The 22,540-nt window shown below is 42.2% G+C and overlaps 1 protein-coding gene across 1 annotated transcript; it reads left to right on the top strand.

The window, feature by feature from the left end:
* Nucleotides 1–11,049: 11,049 nt before the first annotated feature.
* thumpd2 (THUMP domain containing 2) lies at nt 11,050–21,896 on the top strand. Its single transcript, XM_080781894.1, has 11 exons — nt 11,050–11,250; nt 13,859–13,997; nt 15,148–15,948; nt 16,353–16,492; nt 17,035–17,112; nt 17,234–17,286; nt 17,449–17,536; nt 17,756–17,827; nt 19,903–20,017; nt 20,529–20,649; nt 20,873–21,896. The coding sequence occupies exons 1-11, from the start codon at nt 11,143–11,145 to the stop codon at nt 21,243–21,245; spliced, it is 2,088 nt and encodes a 695-aa protein (XP_080638020.1). The 5' UTR covers nt 11,050–11,142; the 3' UTR covers nt 21,246–21,896.
* Nucleotides 21,897–22,540: the final 644 nt, after the last annotated feature.

The raw sequence follows: 22,540 nt of genomic DNA, 5'->3' as shown, positions 1-22,540 counted from the left end.
TGTGGTCAATGCAAAAAAATTACCGTTTCCGGACCCAGAATGGACACTGGACAAAAGACGGCTCCGCGAGGCAACTATCTGGACATACCCACGCGTCCGGGGAGATGTCCTCTACCACCCCACAGTCTCCGCTAAGCGGGAGAGGTGTAAAATTCACAGCTGGAGCCCTTCTACTGGGGTCAATGCAAAAAAATTACCGTTTCCGGACCCAGAATGGACACTGGACAAAAGACGGCTCCGCGAGGCAACTATCTGGACACACCCACGTGTTCAGGGAGATGTCCTGTACCACACCCCAGTCTCCGCTAAGCGGGAGAGGTGTAAAATTCACAGCTGGAGCCCTTCTACTGGGGTCAATGCAAAAAAATTACCGTTTCCGGACCCAGAATGGACACTGGACAAAAGACGGCTCCGCGAGGCAACTATCTGGACATACCCACGTGTTCAGGGAGATGTCCTGTACCACACCCCAGTCTCCGCTAAGCGGGAGAGGTGTAAAATTCACAGCTGGAGCCCTTCTACTGGGGTCAATGCTCAAAATGGCTCTGCATGCATGGTTCAATGGCACTGTGTTTGAAGGGTCCTAATGGAGCACTAGATAGTCCCATGACACTCTGAACAGTACCATCATCTAGACTCAGAGTCTGTACAGACTGATGTACAGTGCTATACGAGTGATCTATTTCTACAGCATCTAGACTCAGAGTCTGTACAGTGCTATACGAGTGATCTATTTCTACAGCATCTAGACTCAGAGTCTGTACAGACTGATTCTGTACAGTGCTATACGACTATACGAGTGATCTATTTCTACAGCATCTAGACTCAGAGTCTGTACAGAATGATTATGTACAGTGCTCTCATGAAATGTGTGGTGCACAACAACTGGCTTTATAGGCACATGAACACTGCTGGTTTGATTTAAATGTGATTCATCTACACTAGTGCTGTCTTCCTGCACATGAACACTGTTGGTTTGATTTAAATGTGATTCATCTACACTAGTGCTGTCTTCCTGCACATGAACACTGCTATTCTTTTCAGGCTTTATAGGCTGCACATGAACACTGTTGGTTTGATTTAAATGTGATTAATCTACACTAGTGCTGTCTTCCTGCACATGAACACTGCTATTCTTTTCAGGCTTTATAGTCTGCACATGAACACTGCTATTCTTTTCAGTATATAAAATCCCCTGTGTCAATGGCTCATGATTGCAAGTAGTGGATAAACACGCATAATTGAGTTTGTCAAAGTCTCGACTAGGTGAAACTCCCAGACAGTCCATATGAAACCAGGCTCCACAGAGGTCACATGCAATCATAGCTTTATTTCGGTCATTTGGCGCTTGGCAAATGCAATAGACAGCCCTTTTACTTGGCATGACCCATTCATTAGCATCTAGTGGATGTTTGGCACACCTTCTGTTCACACGCATTTTCATGGGTGTAGCAGATGTGTTAATTTGTAGAATCTCTAAAGCAATCTTGTCAGCTTCATCATTACTCTGTTTCGTATCTGTGGTCAAGGCATCGCCAATAACTGGACATTCACTAATTCCATCCACATCCTCTATGTGTAGGCTGTTACCAATATCAACTGAACAAGCACTTATGAAACGGTATTTTTTTTGCATTGACCCCAGTAGAAGGGCTCCAGCTGTGAATTTTACACCTCTCCCGCTTAGCGGAGACTGTGGGGTGGTAGAGGACATCTCCCCGGACGCGTGGGTATGTCCAGATAGTTGCCTCGCGGAGCCGTCTTTTGTCCAGTGTCCATTCTGGGTCCGGAAACGGTATTTTTTTTGCATTGACCCCAGTAGAAGGGCTCCAGCTGTGAATTTTACACCTCTCCCGCTTAGCGGAGACTGGGGTGTGGTACAGGACATCTCCCTGAACACGTGGGTATGTCCAGATAGTTGCCTCGCGGAGCCGTCTTTTGTCCAGTGTCCATTCTGGGTCCGGAAACGGTACATTTTTTTGCATTGACCCCAGTAGAAGCTCTGCTGCTGTGAATTTTACACCTCTCCCGCTTAGCGGAGACTGTGGGGTGGTAGAGGACATCTCCCCGAACGCGTGGGTATGTCCAGATAGTTGCCTCGCGGAGCCGTCTTTTGTCCAGTGTCCATTCTGGGTCCGGAAACGGTAATTTTTTTGCATTGACGCCAGTAGAAGGGCTCCAGCTGTGAATTTTACACCTCTCCCGCTTAGCGGAGACTGTGGGGTGGTAGAGGACATCTCCCCGAACGCGTGGGTATGTCCAGATAGTTGCCTCGCGGAGCCGTCTTTTGTCCAGTGTCCATTCTGGGTCCAGAAACGGTACATTTTTTTGCATTGACCCCAGTAGAAGCTCTGCTGCTGTGAATTTTACACTTCTCCCGCTTAACGGAGACTGTGGGGTGGTAGAGGACATCTCCCCGGACGCGTGGGTATGTCCAGATAGTTGCCTCGCGGAGCCGTCTTTTGTCCAGTGTCCATTCTGGGTCCGGAAACGGTAATTTTTTTGCATTGACGCCAGTAGAAGGGCTCCAGCTGTGAATTTTACACCTCTCCCGCTTAGCGGAGACTGTGGGGTGGTAGAGGACATCTCCCCGAACGCGTGGGTATGTCCAGATAGTTGCCTCGCGGAGCCGTCTTTTGTCCAGTGTCCATTCTGGGTCCGGAAACGGTAATTTTTTTGCATTGACGCCAGTAGAAGGGCTCCAGCTGTGAATTTTACACCTCTCCCGCTTAGCGGAGACTGTGGGGTGGTAGAGGACATCTCCCCGAACGCGTGGGTATGTCCAGATAGTTGCCTCGCGGAGCCGTCTTTTGTCCAGTGTCCATTCTGGGTCCAGAAACGGTACATTTTTTTGCATTGACCCCAGTAGAAGCTCTGCTGCTGTGAATTTTACACCTCTCCCGCTTAGCGGAGACTGTGGGGTGGTAGAGGACATCTCCCCGAACGCGTGGGTATGTCCAGATAGTTGCCTCGCGGAGCCGTCTTTTGTCCAGTGTCCAGTCTGGGTCCGGAAACGGTATTTTTTTTGCATTGACCCCAGTAGAAGCTCTGCTGCTGTGAATTTTACACCTCTCCCGCTTAGCGGAGACTGTGGGGTGGTAGAGGACATCTCCCCGGACGCGTGGGTATGTCCAGATAGTTGCCTCGCGGAGGCCTCTTTGTCCAGTGTCCATTCTGGGTCTGGAAACGGCACTTTTTGAGTGTTGACCCCAATAGAAGGTCTGCTGCTCTGAATTTTACACCTCTCCCGCTTAGCGGAGAGTGGGGTGTGGTAGAGGACATCTCCCCAGACGCGTGGGTATGTCCAGATAGTTGCCTCGCGGAGCCGTCTTTTGTCCAGTGTCCAGTCTGGGTCCGGAAACGGTATTTTTTTTTGCATTGACAACCAGTAGAATCTCTGCTGCTCTGAATTTTACACCTCTCCCGCTTAGCGGAGAGTGGGGTGTGGTAGAGGACATCTCCCCGAACGCGTGGGTATGTCCAGATAGTTGCCTCGCGGAGCCGTCTTTTGTCCAGTGTCCACTTTATAAAGTCCATGCACTCCAGTGAATAGCATTTATCCATTTAGATAACTTTTTTATGTTATTTAATTACTTATTTTTACACAGAAACATAATGTGTGTCTTTACAATAACTGTAATGTAATAATAATACTAATAATGTAATGTAATAATTATTTAATTAACGAATTAAATAACCTTATCTTATTCTGAAGGCAACCGGATGTCTTAAATTAGCTAGCTCTCAGACAGGAAGTTCTAAATTAGCTCATAAGACGGAGCCCAGTAGTAACCTATTTACAAAAGGCAGCAAGAAGATTGTCTTTAGATCCCATAGCCGGGGTGGATTGCGATATGATTGGCTAGTTGGTTCATTACAGCCAATCACATTGTTAAACAGTAATTCCAGCATATGGGATTTGTACTCCTCAGAGCTTTCTGAACTGAAGAGACACAAACAAGACAACCGCGGAGAAGAGTATGATAGGACTGCGGTAAAACTATAGCTCCACCTAGCGGTATGAAGCGTTCCTAATCTCTCTGAAATAATGACAGGCTTACAAAGCTTACAGGTTGACTGTTTTTTTATTTCTTAAATGGGACAGAGCCTTAATAGCCTAGTAGCCAAAAAGTGAACTCGGACATGTTGAGTACACCAACGTACGTTTTATGAAATGTTTAGTATGGGTCCCCAGCATGTAGAAACTGCCAGATGCTAACTTGCATTATGTTGGGCAATTTTCATATAGAACCAAAATATAGAAGGCAAAATATTCAAAATTTCATCATGCTTTATCTAGCATGTGATGTGTCAAACTAGGGTTTTTTCATGATGCTGAATCCATTCCAAGCATTAGTTTTGCAAGAAAAACACTCATTGGGCTTAAAACGCCCATGCCCACTTGCCCAAATGTGCTGACATCAATTTGTGATGACGGCATTGGCCGTTTTTGCAAAACTAATGCCTGGAATGGATTCAGCATCATGAAAAACCTCCTAGTTTGACACATCACATGCTACATAAAGCATGATGACATTTTGAATATTTTGCCTTCTATAGGTTGTAATTGGTATGGTCACATATTATGCCAATTATGAAAATTGCCCAACATAATATGCAAGTTAGCATCCTGCAGTTTCTACATACTAAGGACCCATACTAAACATTTCTAACATAAAACCTTGGTGTACTCAACATGTCCGGGTTCACAATGGGGCTCTATGGGCTGGCTACTATAGACTATAACAGTCTCCCTTTTTTTTATATGGGGCAAGGGAGTTGAGACCTGTCAGCTAATGATATTCACAAACACTGCTAAAATAGCCTACATGTGCATGTTTCTGCCATTTCACCCTAACTAGACCTGGGAATTACTTGGGAATGATGTAAGTTGGGAAGCTAGTATGCAATACCCGTTGCCATAGCATTCATAGTAGGATGTCATGTGGTACAGCCGCATGCATGTGTGTGGGCGCACGCAGGCACGGACGCACGCACGCACTCAAATAGATTCATACATTCATCTGTCTCTTTCACTCATTCCCTCCATTTCTGCATCCATCCTTTACTTACCTCTCTCCCTCCCTCCCTTCCTTTCCTCTGCTTCCTTCCTTCCCTCTGTCTTATTTACTCCTTTCACTTTCACTCACTTTCACTTGCTCCACACACCTCCCCCCCTCCCCCCAAGCTCTTTCCGTATCTCCTCGTTCTTTTCTGCTATCGTCTACAGATGTATTCTGTCAGCCAGATGCTCTGTTTACTGGCTGAAGGCCACTGCCAGGGGAGAGGGAGAGAGAGAGAGAGAGAGAGAGTGAGTGAGTGTGTGTGTGTGTGTGTGTGTGTGTGTGTGTGTGTGTGTGTGTGTGTGTGTGTGTGTGTGTGTGTGTGTGTGTGTGTGTGTGTGTGCTCGTGTGTGTGTGCGTGCGTGCTCGAACGGTTCTCGAGTTACGTGGCTTACAGACACACATAGACTTATTGGTGCATTTATAGTTAGATAGATTAATTTATTTTATAATTGGTTAAATCGGTCCCTCTGGCTTCTGGCATTCTGTTTTAAAATACAAAATGACTATCCTTTTTTTCCGGTCAGGCCTGACCAGGCCGACTCCATAAGATTTCTTGCAGCCCTAATACTACTCATCCCTATTAGCCTACATCAGCTGGCACATAGCCTATAGGGCAGGAGTACTTGAGAGATATCTATCTTTCTATCTATCTATAAATGCACCACGTCTCTGTCTATCTGTATGTCTGTCTGTAGGCTACGTGTGTACGGCTGTAATGCACGTAACTCGAGAACCGTTCGCCCCACCGACTTAAAATTTGACACACACGTTCCACACCCCCACAGGGAGTGCAGTCCCCGGTGGATCGAGTTGGCCTGTTCTGACATCACAGCACTCCATAGGAATAAAGGGACACAGAGAGACAGATACAGAAATCTCCAGATGGGTGGAACGGGTACAACGGGTATTGCATAACAGGGTGGTTAACTTCCATCGTTACTGGCTCTGTGCTCTATAGCTGGGCACCAGTCTAGTACAGCTCAACAAGATCTACCCACCATAAAACTCATTATCCTTTATCCATTATCCATTACAAAGTTATTATCCATAACTTTGTAATGCTACTGACGTTTGTGCAAAACACTTGAAAACTATTTTTTGCATTGTTATGCATTGCTCCCTCCCTCTGTTCTATCCATGCACTTTCTCTCTTCCCCTTACTATTTTCTTCCTTTCACCTCTCTCTACTCTCCCTCCCTTAAGTTTTTCTCCCTCTTTCTCCCCTCCTTCCGTTTTTGTGCCTTTCTCCTCTCCTCCTCACTTCTTCCTTTCTCCCTATCTCAGAGATGCGTGCACTGCTGTCAAAGTTCTCTCTCTTCACACACTTGACAAACTCGTCAGGGAGGGGTAAATATTTAAATGTATTCCGCACGCACACACGCACGGTCGCACGCAGACACACACAGCTTGGCAATGTGTGACAGCCTACTTAGATTAGTAGTAAAGGTTTGAGAAATGCTTTATCCCCATGCATCTCTCTCTCTCCGTCTTTATCCAAAGGACTAAACAGAGTAACAGACTGAACTCAGTTTCAACTTGCATAATCATCATGCTGTCAGTTGTTTGCCACACACACACACACACACACACACACACACACACACACACACACACACACACACACACACACACACACACACACACACACACACACACGAGAGAGCTGAGACACTGATATGAGACACTGATTAGCCTTTTACATATGTTGTGTGTGTGGGGGGCTTCCTGTTGAAGGCAAGGTTTTAGGGTCCACAAAACCGAGAGAAACCACTGATTATGTTTACAAGACAGATATAGGCCTACCACAATTTTGTGATAAGTTGGTCTTCAATTTATTGACAACGTGTTGACAAAATGTTTGTGTTGCGTCTAATGTGGATTAAATCGGCACTCCTCCACAATGGTTCAAAATCTTATTGATTAAGCATCAAATACAATGTTAATTGAACCTTTGAGGAGAAACTGACAGGAAGCAGCTGTACTAGAAGCAAATGTCAAATTGTGGCTGAGCTCAGAATGGATAGAGTAGGATATTGGATACATTTGAGTTTTTTTTATTCTTTAATTATATTTGGGCAAAATGAAGAAGAATGCCATCCCTAATTTGTTTACTTCTTCTCCCCCCCCCCCCCCCCCCCCCATCCAACACATTGATTCCAACAGGATATCTTGAAAATGATTGGCTGGATTGACATGACATTTCGAATGTTCACCTTCTTGCTCCCCAGACCAGCGACCACTAACAGTCCACATATATTGGTGAACACATGCCATAGTGGATAGCGCCATCTTAAGCCAAAGCTTTTCACTTACACACCAGATATCTAAATATTATGAGCGGACAGACTGCTATGAAATGTGTAGACTACAGAGCGCCTTCATGTTCCCTGGAGGATGAACCTTAATGATTTTGGTAACCCCACTTACACACAAGATATCTCCTAATTGAATTGCCAGGTTTCCATATGTCTGTCCAGCACTTTGGTCCCAAAAACAAGATATCTAAAAAACAATGATGTGGTGTTAGTATAGCAGCACAATTTTGTCCCTAAACGTGTTAAAGATTTTAGAAGCTCACAAAGTTTCAATTTTTTTGCAAGGTGAGGGCTTATGTGGTTAAATGTTTATTTATGTCTTATGTAAAGACCTTTGAATTGCCTTTCTGTGTGAACTGTGCTATACAATATAATACCTGTGCCTAATCTCATCTCAACATTATGCTGGCCGTCACACCCAGAGGAAAGAACTGTTCAGATCTTTTTTAGTTACACGGTGTAAAAGTAATTTGCCTTCTGTGTTTGTCTTTAGTTTTTGTTCTCTTTTCATCACACACCTATTTCTGTTCTCTCTCTCCATTTCTTTGTTGGTACCCCTCTCATTCCTTCCCCGTCTCTTCTCTTGCTGTCTCACTCTCTCTGTCATTATATCCATTGATATTTCTATTCATAAGTCAACGTGTTTGTGTTGACACAGCACATAATCTGGAGGAGGAGGACTGTGGTAATTAGCCGGGTGTATTGATGAATTTGTGACTCTGTGCTCCTGTGTGTTTGCTCCACATTACCCTTAGTTCCCTTCAATCAACTCTCTGTATGTGCACATAATTTATGCCGTGTCTCTCCTCCTGTCCTCTCTTTTCTCTGTTTATCTCTCTATCTTTTCCTCTTCAGATCTGCCTGTCTGTCTCCATTTTCTGTCTGTCTGTCTGTCTGTGTGTGTGTGTGTGTGTGTGTGTGTGTGTGTGTGTGTGTGTGTGTGTGTGTGTGTGTGTGTGTGTGTGTGTGTGTGTGTGTGTGTGTGTGTGTGTGTGTGTGTCTCTCTCTCCCTCTCCCCCTTAGATTCTCAGTTTCTGTCATTTTTCCTCACTCCAAACTCCTTCTGTTCTGTGTTTATGGGGCGTGGAAGCGAATGAAAACAAGCGAATACAAAGCGATAGATCATGCCACATATGGGGCTGGGTGGCAGCCATTTTGTGGAGTTAATGCATATTATTCAGGACTGTTGGGAATAATTATTCTAAATGGCAGCTGGTGAAAGGAGTATTAATGTCCCCTTTCTACATGGATACATCCAATATTACGGGCTGATGAAGACGGTCACCGAACCAAATTTTAAGATAAAGAGGGAGACGAACTGATGAGAGACTTGGTGTATTGCTGCTGACATATGAAAATCTTACTCCAAAAAGTCCACGACTTCTAGGGCACTTCAGTGGTACAGCAGGGATAAAGTGCGCACCATTCTTAGGCAAAGGAATTACTAAAGTTAAAGACAACGTTTTGATCTCACAGGATCTTCATCGGGTCATGTATTCACACTCAGCATAAGTTTAATTATTTAAACTTGTTTTCAGGTTTTTCAACAATCCTGGTATAGGCCTATAGCCTAAATGTTTTTATTTAAATTAGAAGAAAATGTTAAGGGGAGCAGTGACAAACTAACATACAATAATCCATAACTTTCTTCAGTGTGTGTAGGCCCTATAGTATACAGTAGGCTTTTTATTGTCCAGGTTCTATGTTGGCAGCAAACCTATGGAAAACTGGACATTATAATGATAGCTTGTATCATTTCCATCTACACCGCAGGACTCTGTACCTTCTACAGTCTGCTCATACATGGGTTGGGGTATTGTCGGACCTGAATGGTTTTCATGGCCACATCCCCTAGGTGATTGCCAATGGCCTTAAGTGGAATAACTACCAGACCAGGACCACAATCCATACCTACACTTCCACTGGCAGTAAAAAGGAGCTTATGCCCTGCCACACACCAAAAAACGATTATTTATACATTTTTGTTGAAAGAAGACATAATCCACAGGAACAGTCTGTGCGTTTACAAGTATTTTGTAAGGAGTAACCTGATCAATATGCTAGTGCATGGTTGAATAGCCTATTATGTTCTCAACCAGGCCGGAAGCGTAACCGTGACTGATTTTGCCCCTATCCGTCCATCCATCTGAGGTGGGGTGGGAGCTTTTTTTATTTTTAAATTTATTTTGAGAAATTTAAAATAATTATAATGAATTAACTATAAACCAAGTGGGGTATGCAATTGTTGCATGTATTTAGTTTTTGTAAAGATGTTTTTTAGGTCAATGAACATGCTAATAGAAATGGAGAATAAAACGTTCTCTACTTAATGCTTGCAACTTGTAGTAGGCTAGGCTACAACTGGATGGTTTCTTTGTTTTTGCAGATGGAAATTAGCATTCTTGCTAATTATTATTTACACATATTTTTTGTGTGTAAATAAGCAAATAAGCAAATAAATAAAAATAAATAGATGGAACATTGGAAAGGGGCTCTCTTCACGTTTTCCTTGGAGGCCTCTGATGTCGGTGGCAGAGAGCAGAGCTTTGGCATTTTGTTATCTTTCTTCCCGCCATCCACCTTCACCCTAGAACCAGTCATATAGATGTAACATCATCAATGCCATAGCAAGTAGGCCTACAAATTATTTTTGTTGCTTGGGATACAGTTTATACTGTCTGCTGTTAAATCAACTATTACCATCTCATGCTGTGACTGGATGTGACCACGTTTCAATGCACCATGGAATAGGCAAGGCAAAATGGGGAAAACGGTTGGGTGAAGTACAACAATGCACAAACGCAGTAGCGAGATTTGTGAGCTGCTGTGACAGGAGAAGGATGTCAAAAGAAATACAAATCATTGTGTGTACACTGTTTATACCCTACACTGCTTACAGCAAATGACCTATCGGTACATAGAAATTCCATTATAAACAGAGCAACTAACCTTAATTCAATTACATTTGAATAAATTTGCTGCTACTTGTCGCAAATGTTTTTTATACTAAGTGAATGCAAAAACATTGAAATACTGTAAAATACTGTTCAAAAGTATATAAACGTAACTATCTCTGACAGAAAATGTGCAGGCAGGCATGACAGACAGACAGACAGACAGACAGACAGACAAGGAAACTAGGTAAAGGGAAAAAACAGATGGAGAGGTATAGCCTAAACAAGGAAAAGTGATAAAAGAGAGTGAAGAACAGACTACAGAGATAATGAGATAGATTAAAAGACTTGTGTGGATGCACTTATAGTTGTACCTGCCTGAGGATTTGTTTGCACTTTATTCTGTAGTGATGAACACCTGTTCAGACACACTCAAAACACCCACTGGCTATCACAGTGACCTTCTGTGGCTTTAGTTTTTTGTCATTTAAATAATGCCAATCTGTCAAGGAGCATATCAGCATACAGTTACTGTATGCTCCTTGTAACAGATTAGCATTATTCAAATTCAAATTCAAAACTATTTTACATAATTATATTGTTGGTACTGTATTACAGTAGCCTACCAATAATATAATTATGTAAAATTGTTAGAATTTGCATAAGAAACGCAGTGACGCTTTGGCTGTAAAGGGGAGACTCCTACTGGGAACAACCCGCCACTGCAGTGGTTTACTTCCGTTTCCGATGTAAACATTGAAGAAGAAAAAACAATATGGCCATCCTCAGCACACAATCAGACCATGTGAGGTTGTAATTTTAAACACGAATATTTGTTCCTATTCCTATTATCAAAGAAAACACGTTATGGGGGAGCCGACTTGTGCGAGTGCTGTTCGATATTATTGCACTGCTGGTAAAGGTATGGAGCAATTTTTAGTTGAAGAGGTAAAGTCGAAGCTTGCAGCTGAAGATGTGAGTACTTTTTTAATATACACAAATACACACCGACTTTCGCTTTAACTACTATTTCACTTTATGTATACGTTCTACTTCTTACTATAGCCCCTGAAACATGACTGTGTCATGTGACGTTGCGACTCATATTCTTAGTTTATACTAGCCCTACAAGTCAGAACCCAATGCTACTGAAGTTTCAGCTTTACGGAGGGTTCCGACTCAGAGGGGCTAAGTTTAGACTATCGTTAGCCCCACAAGCAGAACCCAATGGTAGTAAAGTTTCTGACATTTTTCAGACTTTACCCCAGCGACATCCAAATTTCATAAAAGCTTTATGGAGGGTTCCGAGAGGGGCTAGACTATCGTATGTTATCGAGTCTAACTTTTGCTTTGGTATACAGGACCACAATGGAAATAAGCCCTCAGGGCTTTTTCTGTTATGCTTTTAGCATCGTTGTATAATCATACCACTGTCTGTAATGTTATATTTGCAAAGAATAGTCAGACTCGATAAAGTCTATCTATGATTGTCTTAACAACTGAGGAGGTACTTAAAAGACTGTGTGCCCTTCAACCCACTTAAGGCCACTGGCCATAACAATATTCCCTCCAAATTTCTCAGAGACTCTGCCAGACTCTGCCCCATCACCCACATAATAAACCTCCATCAAACAGGAACAGGTCCCCCAAGATTTTAAACTGGCCAAAGTAACCCCCCTGCACAAGAAAGGGAGCAAATTAGACCCCGGCAACTACAGCCCTATTTCTATTCTTAGCTCCATCTCGAAAGTGATGGAAAAAATAGTCTATGAACAGGTTGAAAAGTATCTTGCCACAAACAAATTAATGTATGAATTCCAATCAAGTTTCAGAACATCCCACTCCACTGACACATGCCTCCTCTATTTGAGCGACCACATCAAACATCAGAGGTGGATGCTGGTGTGGAATCATTCTGGAATTCCATAATTCTAAGTAATGTGTGTTGAACTGTGTTCCTGCATGTGTGTTCAGCTGTGGGTGTCGGCCTGAGACCCTCTTCTCAGGGACCAGGGTGATGGTTTGTTTACACTCCTGGAGCCTCTCCTGTGGCTGTTTGTATGACAAAGGAGTGTGTTGACATGAAGGAACAGACTGGTTGATCAAAGGACTTGTCTCTAAAAGTGTATGCATCTTTCTGTCGACACCCTACACCCATGTAAGATGCTTAAATAGCTACCTAGAATACGACCATTTCAGTCAGTTCGGGCGTCAGCCCTGTGTGTGGAGCACGTCAGGCCATTCTGGCTGGCGTGAGCCTTAACCTGTGTGCCGTGCTGTACTTCGCTGAAATAAACAACAACATCTCATCTGCTCTGTCTGCCGTGTCCCACAAACTTCATTGAGTGCTCTCCCAGTTTTAACAGTATGGTATGGACCAGATACAACACTGGCAAATACTGCGGAAATTACCTACCTAGGTTCCATCCTGGAGGCAAATCTTTCCGGTGATAAGATGGCCACCAGCGTAATAAAAAAAGTCAACCAAAGAACAAGATTCCTATACAGGATCTCCTCACTGGTCAACAAAAACACCTCCCTAACAGGAGCCCTCGTACAAGGTTTCTTTGACTATGCATGCACCTCCTGGTACCACAGCATCTCTAAGGCCCTTAAAACTAGGCTCCAGACTTCCCAAAACAAACTGGTCAGGCTACTACTTGGCCTCACTCCCCGAACCCACTTTGCCCACTTTGATAGGCTGGAATGGCTTAGAGTTGACGACAGAGTACAGCATCTTGCAATGGGTCTGGTCCACAAGATTCGATACACCACCAAGATACCCATGTACCTGTCTAAATACTTCCTTAATGTCAACCTCCTAATGTTTACCTCCCCTATGATGATTTCCTGTTTTGACTATATAGTTGTGTATATTCGTACGTCTGTAATTGTTTTGATGAATTGAAAATGGTGGGCCCTATTGTAAACAAGTGTAATGCTTTATGCTGTCGTCCACTCACAGTTAACAGTTGTTGTATTGAGTTGTACTTGAAATGTACTGTAATTCTGCAAACTGTTAATCAATCAATCAATGATCCAAGGCTAGAACCACTACTACTGTCAAACAACACTGTTGTTTGCTCTCTGGTGTTCATTTAGTCAGGGAATATTATCAGTATAATGTTCACCAATGTGTTTGTAAATGTGTCTACTAACATATCCCATTGGTTTCTATTCGACCACCCTAGGGGAATTTTTGACAGCTGCTGAAAGTTAGGGCCAATTGCCCAACTGTGCTGTCCTCATCACATTTGTAATGAAGGCTATGGTCGTTTTTAGCCCAAGGAGTGTTTTTCGTGCAAAACTAATGCTTGGAATGGATTCAAAATCAGGAAAAACCCCTAGTTTGACACATCACATGCTACTTAAAGCATAATGAAATTTAGAACATTTTGCCTTATATTGGTTGTATGGTACCCCAACTTTCAGCAGCTGTCAAAAATTCCCCTAGGGTGGTTGAATAGAAATGTTATATGTATATGTTAGTAGACACCCTTACAAACACATTGGTGAAGAAATGTATTCCCAGATTTGATTAATATCCTCTGACTAATTGTGTTGTTTGGTGTTTTTTGTACAGGTTTGTCAGGCAACAGGTAAGGTGCTGTTCAGCACCTCTGCAGGGATCGACAGAGTCAGAGAGCTCAAGTCTGCAGAGAGACTCTTCCTTCTGCTGAGACAAGACTTGCCCGTGAAGCTGCCTGGCCACTTTAGCTCAGGTCAGCTGTGTCAGCATACCTTCAGTAATGCATTACAGGTGGTATAGTATATCAAGACAAAATAAGATTGTCTGAAACTGTCTGACTCCAAATAAAGTGCATGAAGATGGATAAAAATAAGATGAGAGATAGATAGTCCTGAAATTGAGAACACACAGGATTAATCCTTGTAACACATTTGTGTTACATCAAAGAAAACTAAGCAAGGAATAAATCCTTGACCTGTTGACTCATTGTTGGTTGCTATTGATGAAATTATCAAAACACAAACTAAAGTATATGTACTGTTAGCCTTAGATGTCTGTGATACATTTCATGTATTCCAAATACACCTATCCTATCCGCACATGATTAGCAGACTGACCTTGTCTGCATTTATACTTGTAGTGGTGCGTGTGTACTCACCCAAAAATGTATTCCTAAGACTTGAGGTCAGATGTCGTCCTCTAATCCATTTGAAAGCTCTGGCAGAAAAGGTGTGTTTAGTAAAACATATTCTCTGTCAGTGACGAGGCCGGACCTGAAATGACTGGACTGAACATATGAAAAGTTCCTTCTGGAAGAAGCAATGTTTGAGAAGCACAAACGTATGGGGCACACAATTGACTGGTGCGTTGCCTTTGGTGTGGGGTAATTAATCACACCACCTGCCAATTGTGTGTCCCATATATTTGTGCTTCCCAAAGGAAGTTTTGATATGTTCAGTCCTGCACTCATTCCGGACCCCTCGCCTGGAGAGAATGTGTGCAGCTCGTGGAAAAGTGGAGATATTTTACTAAACCTTCTGCCACAACTTTTAAATGGATATGAAACTAGAGAACAATATCTGACTCCAAGTCTTGGAATTAATTATTGGGTGAGTACACACGCACCGCTACAAGTTTAAATGCCGACGAGGTCAGTCTGCTAACCGTGTGCGGAGGATAGGACCGATCTATGGATGTGTATTTGGAATACATGAAATGTATGCAAGATCACAGACATTCTAGGTGTATGTATTGAATATTAAATAACATAGTGCTCCTCTGTTAATGTTCGTTTTCCACAATTTTGTAATACTGTCTGTCAATGCACTTTATCTTCCTTTCCGTTTCTCCACTGGAGGAGAAACACTGCTCTATAATTATATTATTTTCTTGATTCTTTTTAGCCAAGGCAGCCTTTGAACTACGGTCTAGACTGCTGGGTGATGCAAGTGAATGGACCAGTGCTGCAATGACATGGAGTCGTCTGCAGGAGGTGCTGGATTGCAAAGGCACCTCTGTCGACTCACACAACATAGCAACAGGACTAACAAAGGGACAATGTGAGGAGGATAAGAACAGGAAAAGTGACAGGAAAGTGATGGAAAAGCAGAGTGGGGATTGTAGGATGAGAAAAAGAGATTGGGAACGCAGAGAGAGTGTGGTTGATGGAGCTAAATGGACAGAGAGAAAGAATGAGGAGGTTAGTGGCATTGATACGTTTTGCAGTGATGGACTGAAAGAAACCTGGAAGAAACAGAGGGAGGACGATGAGGAAGATAAACTAACTGACAGCAAAAGAGAGGGAGGCAAGGGAGGGATGCACCATCTTGGTGAACAACAGCATCTTGAGGGGTCTTGCAGTGTTGCACGTAAAGGACCGCGGGCGCCAGAGTGTAAGAGAAAGAGGGATAATGATGAGGGTGCGGGAGACTCGGGAGAGGCGATTAACAAATCTAGTCGGATGAACATCGAAGAAAACGGTGGAGAAGAGAACGAGACATCAGTGGTCAAAGGTAACCGAGTGGAGGAGGAGATGGGAACGGAAGAAAGAAATGGGGAGTTGAGTGGCGCCAGGAAAAGTAGAAACCATGCAACAGTAACTGCAGCACTGTATGACTGTAGCAAGGAACCGGACAGCCACGACCACATAAGACCATTAAGAGACCACCGTTCCAAGAGAAAGTACGGAGACAGCCTGGAACATGGTAATATTTACTTTCTGATACTGACTGAAATGTAATCGTAATTCTTAGACATTTTTATCATTTATTACTATTTGGTAATCATTTGTAATGAAATGCTGGAGCTAAATAATATCCAACTGTGCAACATTTGTATTTATTTTTAAATAATAATGAGCTTTTGGTCAGAGACCTCCTTCAAGGCAATCACTACTACTACTGTATTCCCGCTGCTGTTATCATCTGCTACTACCACATTTTCTGCTACTTCTATTACTCCCAACTAAAAGTACTAAATACATCAACATCTACTTTAGTATTAATATGTGGCCATATTAGAATTAATAGTAGAGTTTCTGCTTTCTGCTGCACTTCACAAGTCAATGTCAATTGTCAAATGACTATTCTGATCACTTTGTATGTTGAAGTGGAGGCCACAGACACAAAAGAAACGGAACTACAGGAGCCCAGCGAGGACAAAGTGCTTCAACCTTCTCCTACAGAACCTGTCACTTTTAGGATCAGCTGCAAGTGCTCTGGAGCTCTAGCCAGATGGTTCAGCACACAGGTATACATGTAGAATATACTTGGTTAGTTATCTAGCACGTGAATAATCTATTGCTGTATGTGTGACTGTGCGCACGCATGCGGTACTGAGGCGGTTTTATGAAATTGCCACCGTGTGTGTGTGTGTGTGCGTGTGTGCATGCCTCATCATGCTGGTGCTGTATAGTATCAATTTGCACATGATTCTAAATGGCTGTATTGCAATGTGTGGTCCAGGACCCCCAATGTTCCTTCATGGGGTTCCAAATGGACCCTTACACATCTGTAACTTGCTTCATTATTAACCCTAGCAATACCAGCGGTCGGATAGTGTTTGAGTATAATAGTTGTTTTTATAAAAAACATTACGAAGGTTTTTCTCGTTGCCAGCTAGTGGTAGTTGTCATATCTGGAGAAGATGCTGCTACCGCTACCCTTACAATATGTCGCAGGTCATTCTTTTGCATATAATCAGTGATGATGTCATGGACTTTGTGTCCTTTGCTGGTTTGCTTGTACTAAGGTTGTCTGTGGTCACTTCCTTTGCATTGTAACTGCATACAGGAGCTGAGTGGTCTGATTGGATCAGGCCTTTGCAGACTGCTGGGTTGGAAGGTTGACCTGAGGAATCCTAAGTTGGAGGTACCATCCTTCACACACAATTACAAGATGTATTTTATTATATGTGATATGTGATATGAATATGTGAATGAAAGAATTCTCCCTATTATGGTGAAATAGTGTTTTTGTGTTGCTTCTACAGGTCAATGTGTTTTTGAGTGATGACCATTGTCTACTGGGGATACCACTGACAAGGTTAGATATTTGATCTGCTTTTACTCAAGTGTATCAGAGCGATTGTCCCTACTTCTTTACTTATTTTCAGCTTTATTCAGTGTATCTCAAGTTTGTGTATAATTGATCTTGTATGAATATATTATGTTTTTTACTGTTGGATCATTTAATTTTCTTCTTCAGATTGCCTTTAGCTAACAGGAGCTACATTAAAACCACCGGACTGAGGTGTACAGTAGCCTGGGCTATGGGCGCTCTGGCCCAAATACAGGTTCTCACATACTGATGCATTTTACTTCCACAAATGTAGTGATCCTAGCTTTATTTGTAGACAATAAAACACATCAGTCAAATTGATATTTATGTTAAGGCTGTATCTGAAAATGTTTTAGCCACTCTCACACATGCTTTGACCATACATGTATGGTCAGTACATGAAACTCATCCTGCGATGTTCGTTCAAATATTGTCTTTGCTGTGTTTTGTCCAGCCAGGTTTCTGTGTCTTAGATCCAATGTGTGGGGTTGGAACTATCCTTTTGGAAGGTGCACAGGAGCAGAAGGTCAGCACCCTAAGCCGATACATACTTATTTGCATGCCAGTGTTGCGTACAAGAAATAGAAGATCTATAAGCTCACAATATGTTGTGAATGTTTTCGGTTTGCGACAAGCCACGTATAAATCAGGCATAACTCTTTTATACAGGTTAGAAAGACAAACACGTTATTTATCCTGAAGGAAGTTCATTATCATTAGTTTAAGGGTAAATGTGGTCCTAGGTTACTGATTAATTTAGACCTGTTCTTACAGCACCTGTTAGCCCTGGGCTAGTTTCTTGTATTCCAGTGTTGAGTCTTGTTTCTGCTTTGGATGGAGTCTAACACAATGGTTAAAAACAGGATTAACCACTTATAATAAACCAGTGTGAATTATTCATCGTTTGTGTTTTAAAACTGTCCTAGAATTCAGCTAAATGGGCTACCTATTTAAATACTTACACTATATCGGCCACACAGTTATCGGTCAATACCAGTATTGGCAAAAATGAATAAATGAACATATGGGCCACTTCACCCCTTTTGCTTATAGAAGGAAAGGTCATGGTCACGTGACCACCATGACACTTTCATGGGAGGCAAATCTCGCACAGTAGTGCACAGTACATCATTTTATTTGAGGATCTAAACAGCAGCAGGGACAGGGACACCAGTCAGTGGCCTTGTGGTTAGAGTGTCTGCCCTGAAACTGGGAGGTCGGGGTTCGATCCAAGACTGTAAAAATGGGACCCAGTGCCTCCCTGTTTGGCACTCAGCATCAATGGGTTGGATTGGGGGGTCGAATCAACTAATCAAATTAATCCTGAGCGCGGCACAGCTGCAGCTCACCACTCCTTGGCTGCGGCTCACTGCTCCAAGAGATGGGTCAAATGCGGAAAACAAATTTCACTGCGGCCGGTAACGTGTGTGATAAATCGTACAACTTTGAGTTCCTGTATCGGAGGTATCGCGAGATTTAGCTGCCAGACAGGACATGGCGGACAGTCTCGCACCTCTATAAAACAGTGTACACATGGAAAAGCAACACAGCAGACAATGTTTTATATGTCTTCTGTTGTTTTCCAGAAGCGATTACTTTACAAAAGGTCTCAGTTATTCAGAAATAGTGTTTCTAGTGTTCATGAACTGGTCACTGGGCTCTCATTGACTCCAATGCATTCCACCAAACTTCCGGGTGTAGTTTGGCTCCCATGGTGCGACGAATCTGCTGTCTGGAATTGCATGATAGCGAAAATGACGTTGGTGACCATTCCATCTACCTTGGACTACATGTTGTCTCAGTAAGACAGCCCTCCCCCTCTCCACAAGCAGGAGCAGTGCAGCAAAGCATTCTTGTCATTGTAGGAATTCAGCAATACATTCAAACCCTAGTCAAACACACAGATTACATTATTTTTCTGGCCATAGAGTGCACATTTCAAATTGTGCTACTGTTATCTACTACAAATATTAACATTGATTGACTGCAGTTTCTTCTAGCTGTGAAATGTCCCTTTAACTAACTCCAGTCACTTTCAGTTCAGCACAGCTGAGGTGTTTTTGGAAATACTTCCGGGCCTCTTCCAACTAACTTCACAGGTGTTATTGTCCGATGATACTAATTAATATCATCTGTAATATCACTTGTGAAGGAAGTCGGAAGAGGCCCGGAAGGAGGAAGAGTGATTTCCAAAATTGAGTACAGTATATGCATAGAGCCATGTTGTGTTTCTGCAGATTCTGAACAGCGATTTCATATATTATAAAGAAGATGTATTTGTTTCCCTAGCTGGCACAAAAGGGGAAAATTACACTAAATGAACAAATATCGGTATCGCCTATCGGCTAAATTATTATCTGTATCGGCCAAGAATTTCCATACTGGTGCATACCTAGTATTACTGTGTGACACAATGTGAGCTTGTAGATATATATATATTTTTAAATAGAAATAATACTTATGAACATTTTTGGAAGTTTGCCCAACTTTGGTTGCTAGGTTGAAAGTGGTTAATTGTAAGTTGTAACACATTGTATCATGGATAAAGTGTATATCTAAAGTAATATGAAATCATTCTAAGCATTCTCCTCTTACTGTCAGGATGCCTTTTTTCTGGGCATGGACATTGATGACAGACAGCTGCAGAAGGCCAATGAGAATGTAGCATTTGCAAACCTTGCAGACAGAGTTCACCTGCTGAAGGCCTCAACCACGGGTAGGAAACCCTGTGGGAATTATATTTGAGTACAGTATATATTAATAATTTCTCTAATTTTGACATACTGCTGGCATGGTGTCCCCAATGGGTCCTTGAAAAGGTTCCATGCAGGAGGTCCCCTGCTAAATGACTGATAATTAGGAACCAAATAAATCCTTACAGGTCTGTAACTCAGAGTGTACAAATGGACCATGGCTAATGCGTACCAATCTGGGGGTCCGTTGATTTACACAATACCATCGACACTTTTTACATATTTGCATTTTGCAACATTTAGGTATTGCATGTTACGTTTTGACATTAGCCAAAATGTATTTGATCTAAATTCAAATTAATGCACATCATCAAGTATAGCAGAATTAAAATTAAGCAGTTTCTTTCCTTTCCTCACTCAAAAGAACATTATGCATTGTGGGCTATGGCAAAGAATAGTACATAGTGTACCGGGTAGTAGTGACTGATGAATGCATTGAACTGAAAGTTGTGTTTTTTTCTCTGTGGTGCCCAGAGGTCCCTCTGGCCAGCGGGAGTGTGGATGCTGTTCTGTGTGATCTGCCATTTGGCAGGCAGTTTGATACCAAGGAAAACATGGCTGCCAAGCTGATTCACATTGTTACAGAGATGGAGAGGTTGGTGTGTGTGTGTGACTGACTGTGTGTATACAGTATGTTTGTCTCAAGTATGCAAGGATGTTGTGTGTGTACGTACTGTATGGGCATGCAAGTGTATTCTGATATTAAGAAACGTGTGTGCACATGCATGAATGCCACTATTCTGATATGTCTTTATTTATATATATATATATATATATATATTGTTTTTATTATATTTGTGTGTGTGTGTGTGTTCTAGAGTCCTCTGTGTAGGTGGAGTCATGGTTCTCCTACTGAGCCCTCAATTATCTTGTCTGCTGAAAAAGCTCCAGACACACCCAGGCTCTTACCCAACACCTATCCAGGAAACAATGCCTCTTAGTGGGCAGCAGCGCTGCTCGTCATCTCCTGTTCTTTCTTCGCTAAAGCCTGAGACCTGTCAGACCAACCCAGATGTCACACCACCCTGTATCCAGGGAACAGAGAGTCAGACTCAGTCTGAATCTCTGTCCACTCAGACTGGACTACAACAGGTGTCATCACACCCTCTCTCCTCCTTGAAGCACCAGGCGTCATACAGAGTGAGCTTAGGGGCAATTGATGGACTTATACAAAAATATGTCAAGTTATAGACTTGATTCAAAACAAACTGTCAGTGATATTCTCTTTTTTATTATATAAAGATTGTATTTGTATGTGTTTTGTGAGTCTTGTGTGCCTACCCATTTTGTAATGATATATTATTAAAATGTAACTTACAAACTTTAAAGGGATAGTTTGGATTTTTCCTACTTACCCAGCTTTAGGGCAGGGCTCAATTAATGAATACGGCAATAATTGTATTCCTTGCTGATAATCGTATCGATACAGAGGCTACTACCATACGATACGGCAGGAAATAATGGGTGTGACGTCACTGACGTGAGAAATCATCAACATCAGCTATGGTGTGTTTGTGTCTGAGACTCAGACATGAGTAAAAAGAAAAGTAAAGATATTTCATTTCCTTCAAAACATTTGTATTTGTATTTATTTCATTGCTTTTTGTTTAAATGTTAACTGTTTTTCAAATTGATTAGGAAACTTTACATTTTATGTCAATCTTTTGGTAACATTGGCAATCGGTGGTCTAGGTCTAGGACTGCAAAAGTAAATTTTGTAGGAGTCGGACACAGTCATTGTTCAAAATAAACGTGTATCGCAAATCAATACATATGGTATTGTGGCCTCTATATCGTGATATCGAATTGTGAGGTTGTAGGCAATACCCAGTCTTATTCAGTTTGAAGGTATTTTGAGTGATAATGAGCTTAGTCTAGTTTTAATCCTTGGGTGTCTATGGGATCAAGTGTCAGCTTCTCATGGTAAAAGGCAATATGATTATAACTTAGATAATACTGTACATTATTAGCACAAGTGCTTTTCAAATAAGAGTATTATGTAACAGTCGGTTTGTATTCTGAAATAAAGAGCAGCACACACCTTGTAGGCTATGCCTAATGATTTACTTGAATGAGAGCAAACCATGGGTGATTACGAGGTGTCACTTGTCGTCATCCAAAATGAATAGAAATGTGCTTTAACAAATAGTTTAAGCACCTTTTATACAAATTAGTACCGGTGCCACTACCTTTTTTGCAAACTGTTTTTAAAGTAGGCTATTCAATCAATCAGATTTACTTCAGTGTGGGCTTTTAGCTTGAAAGGATTTTAATTTATTTCGACCGTAGGTCACAGATTACTATGAAAACCTGCAAAACCTAGAGTTCTCAACAGGCATTAAAATTAAGGCCCGGACCTACCTGGGCCCTCATCAAACCATGTACACTCAAGACACTGCCCCCGCTGACCACCCTTAGATCTCCATATGGAGCTGACCTGTTCTGACATTCCATATGTTGATCAGGCGACCTGAAAATGTATTATT

Source organism: Protomyctophum bolini, assembly GCF_963924005.1.
Source record: "Protomyctophum bolini genome assembly, chromosome: 14".
NCBI lineage: Eukaryota > Metazoa > Chordata > Actinopteri > Myctophiformes > Myctophidae > Protomyctophum > Protomyctophum bolini.
Note: the sequence above shows the minus strand (reverse complement) of the source record. Positions and strands in the feature narration are given on the sequence as shown.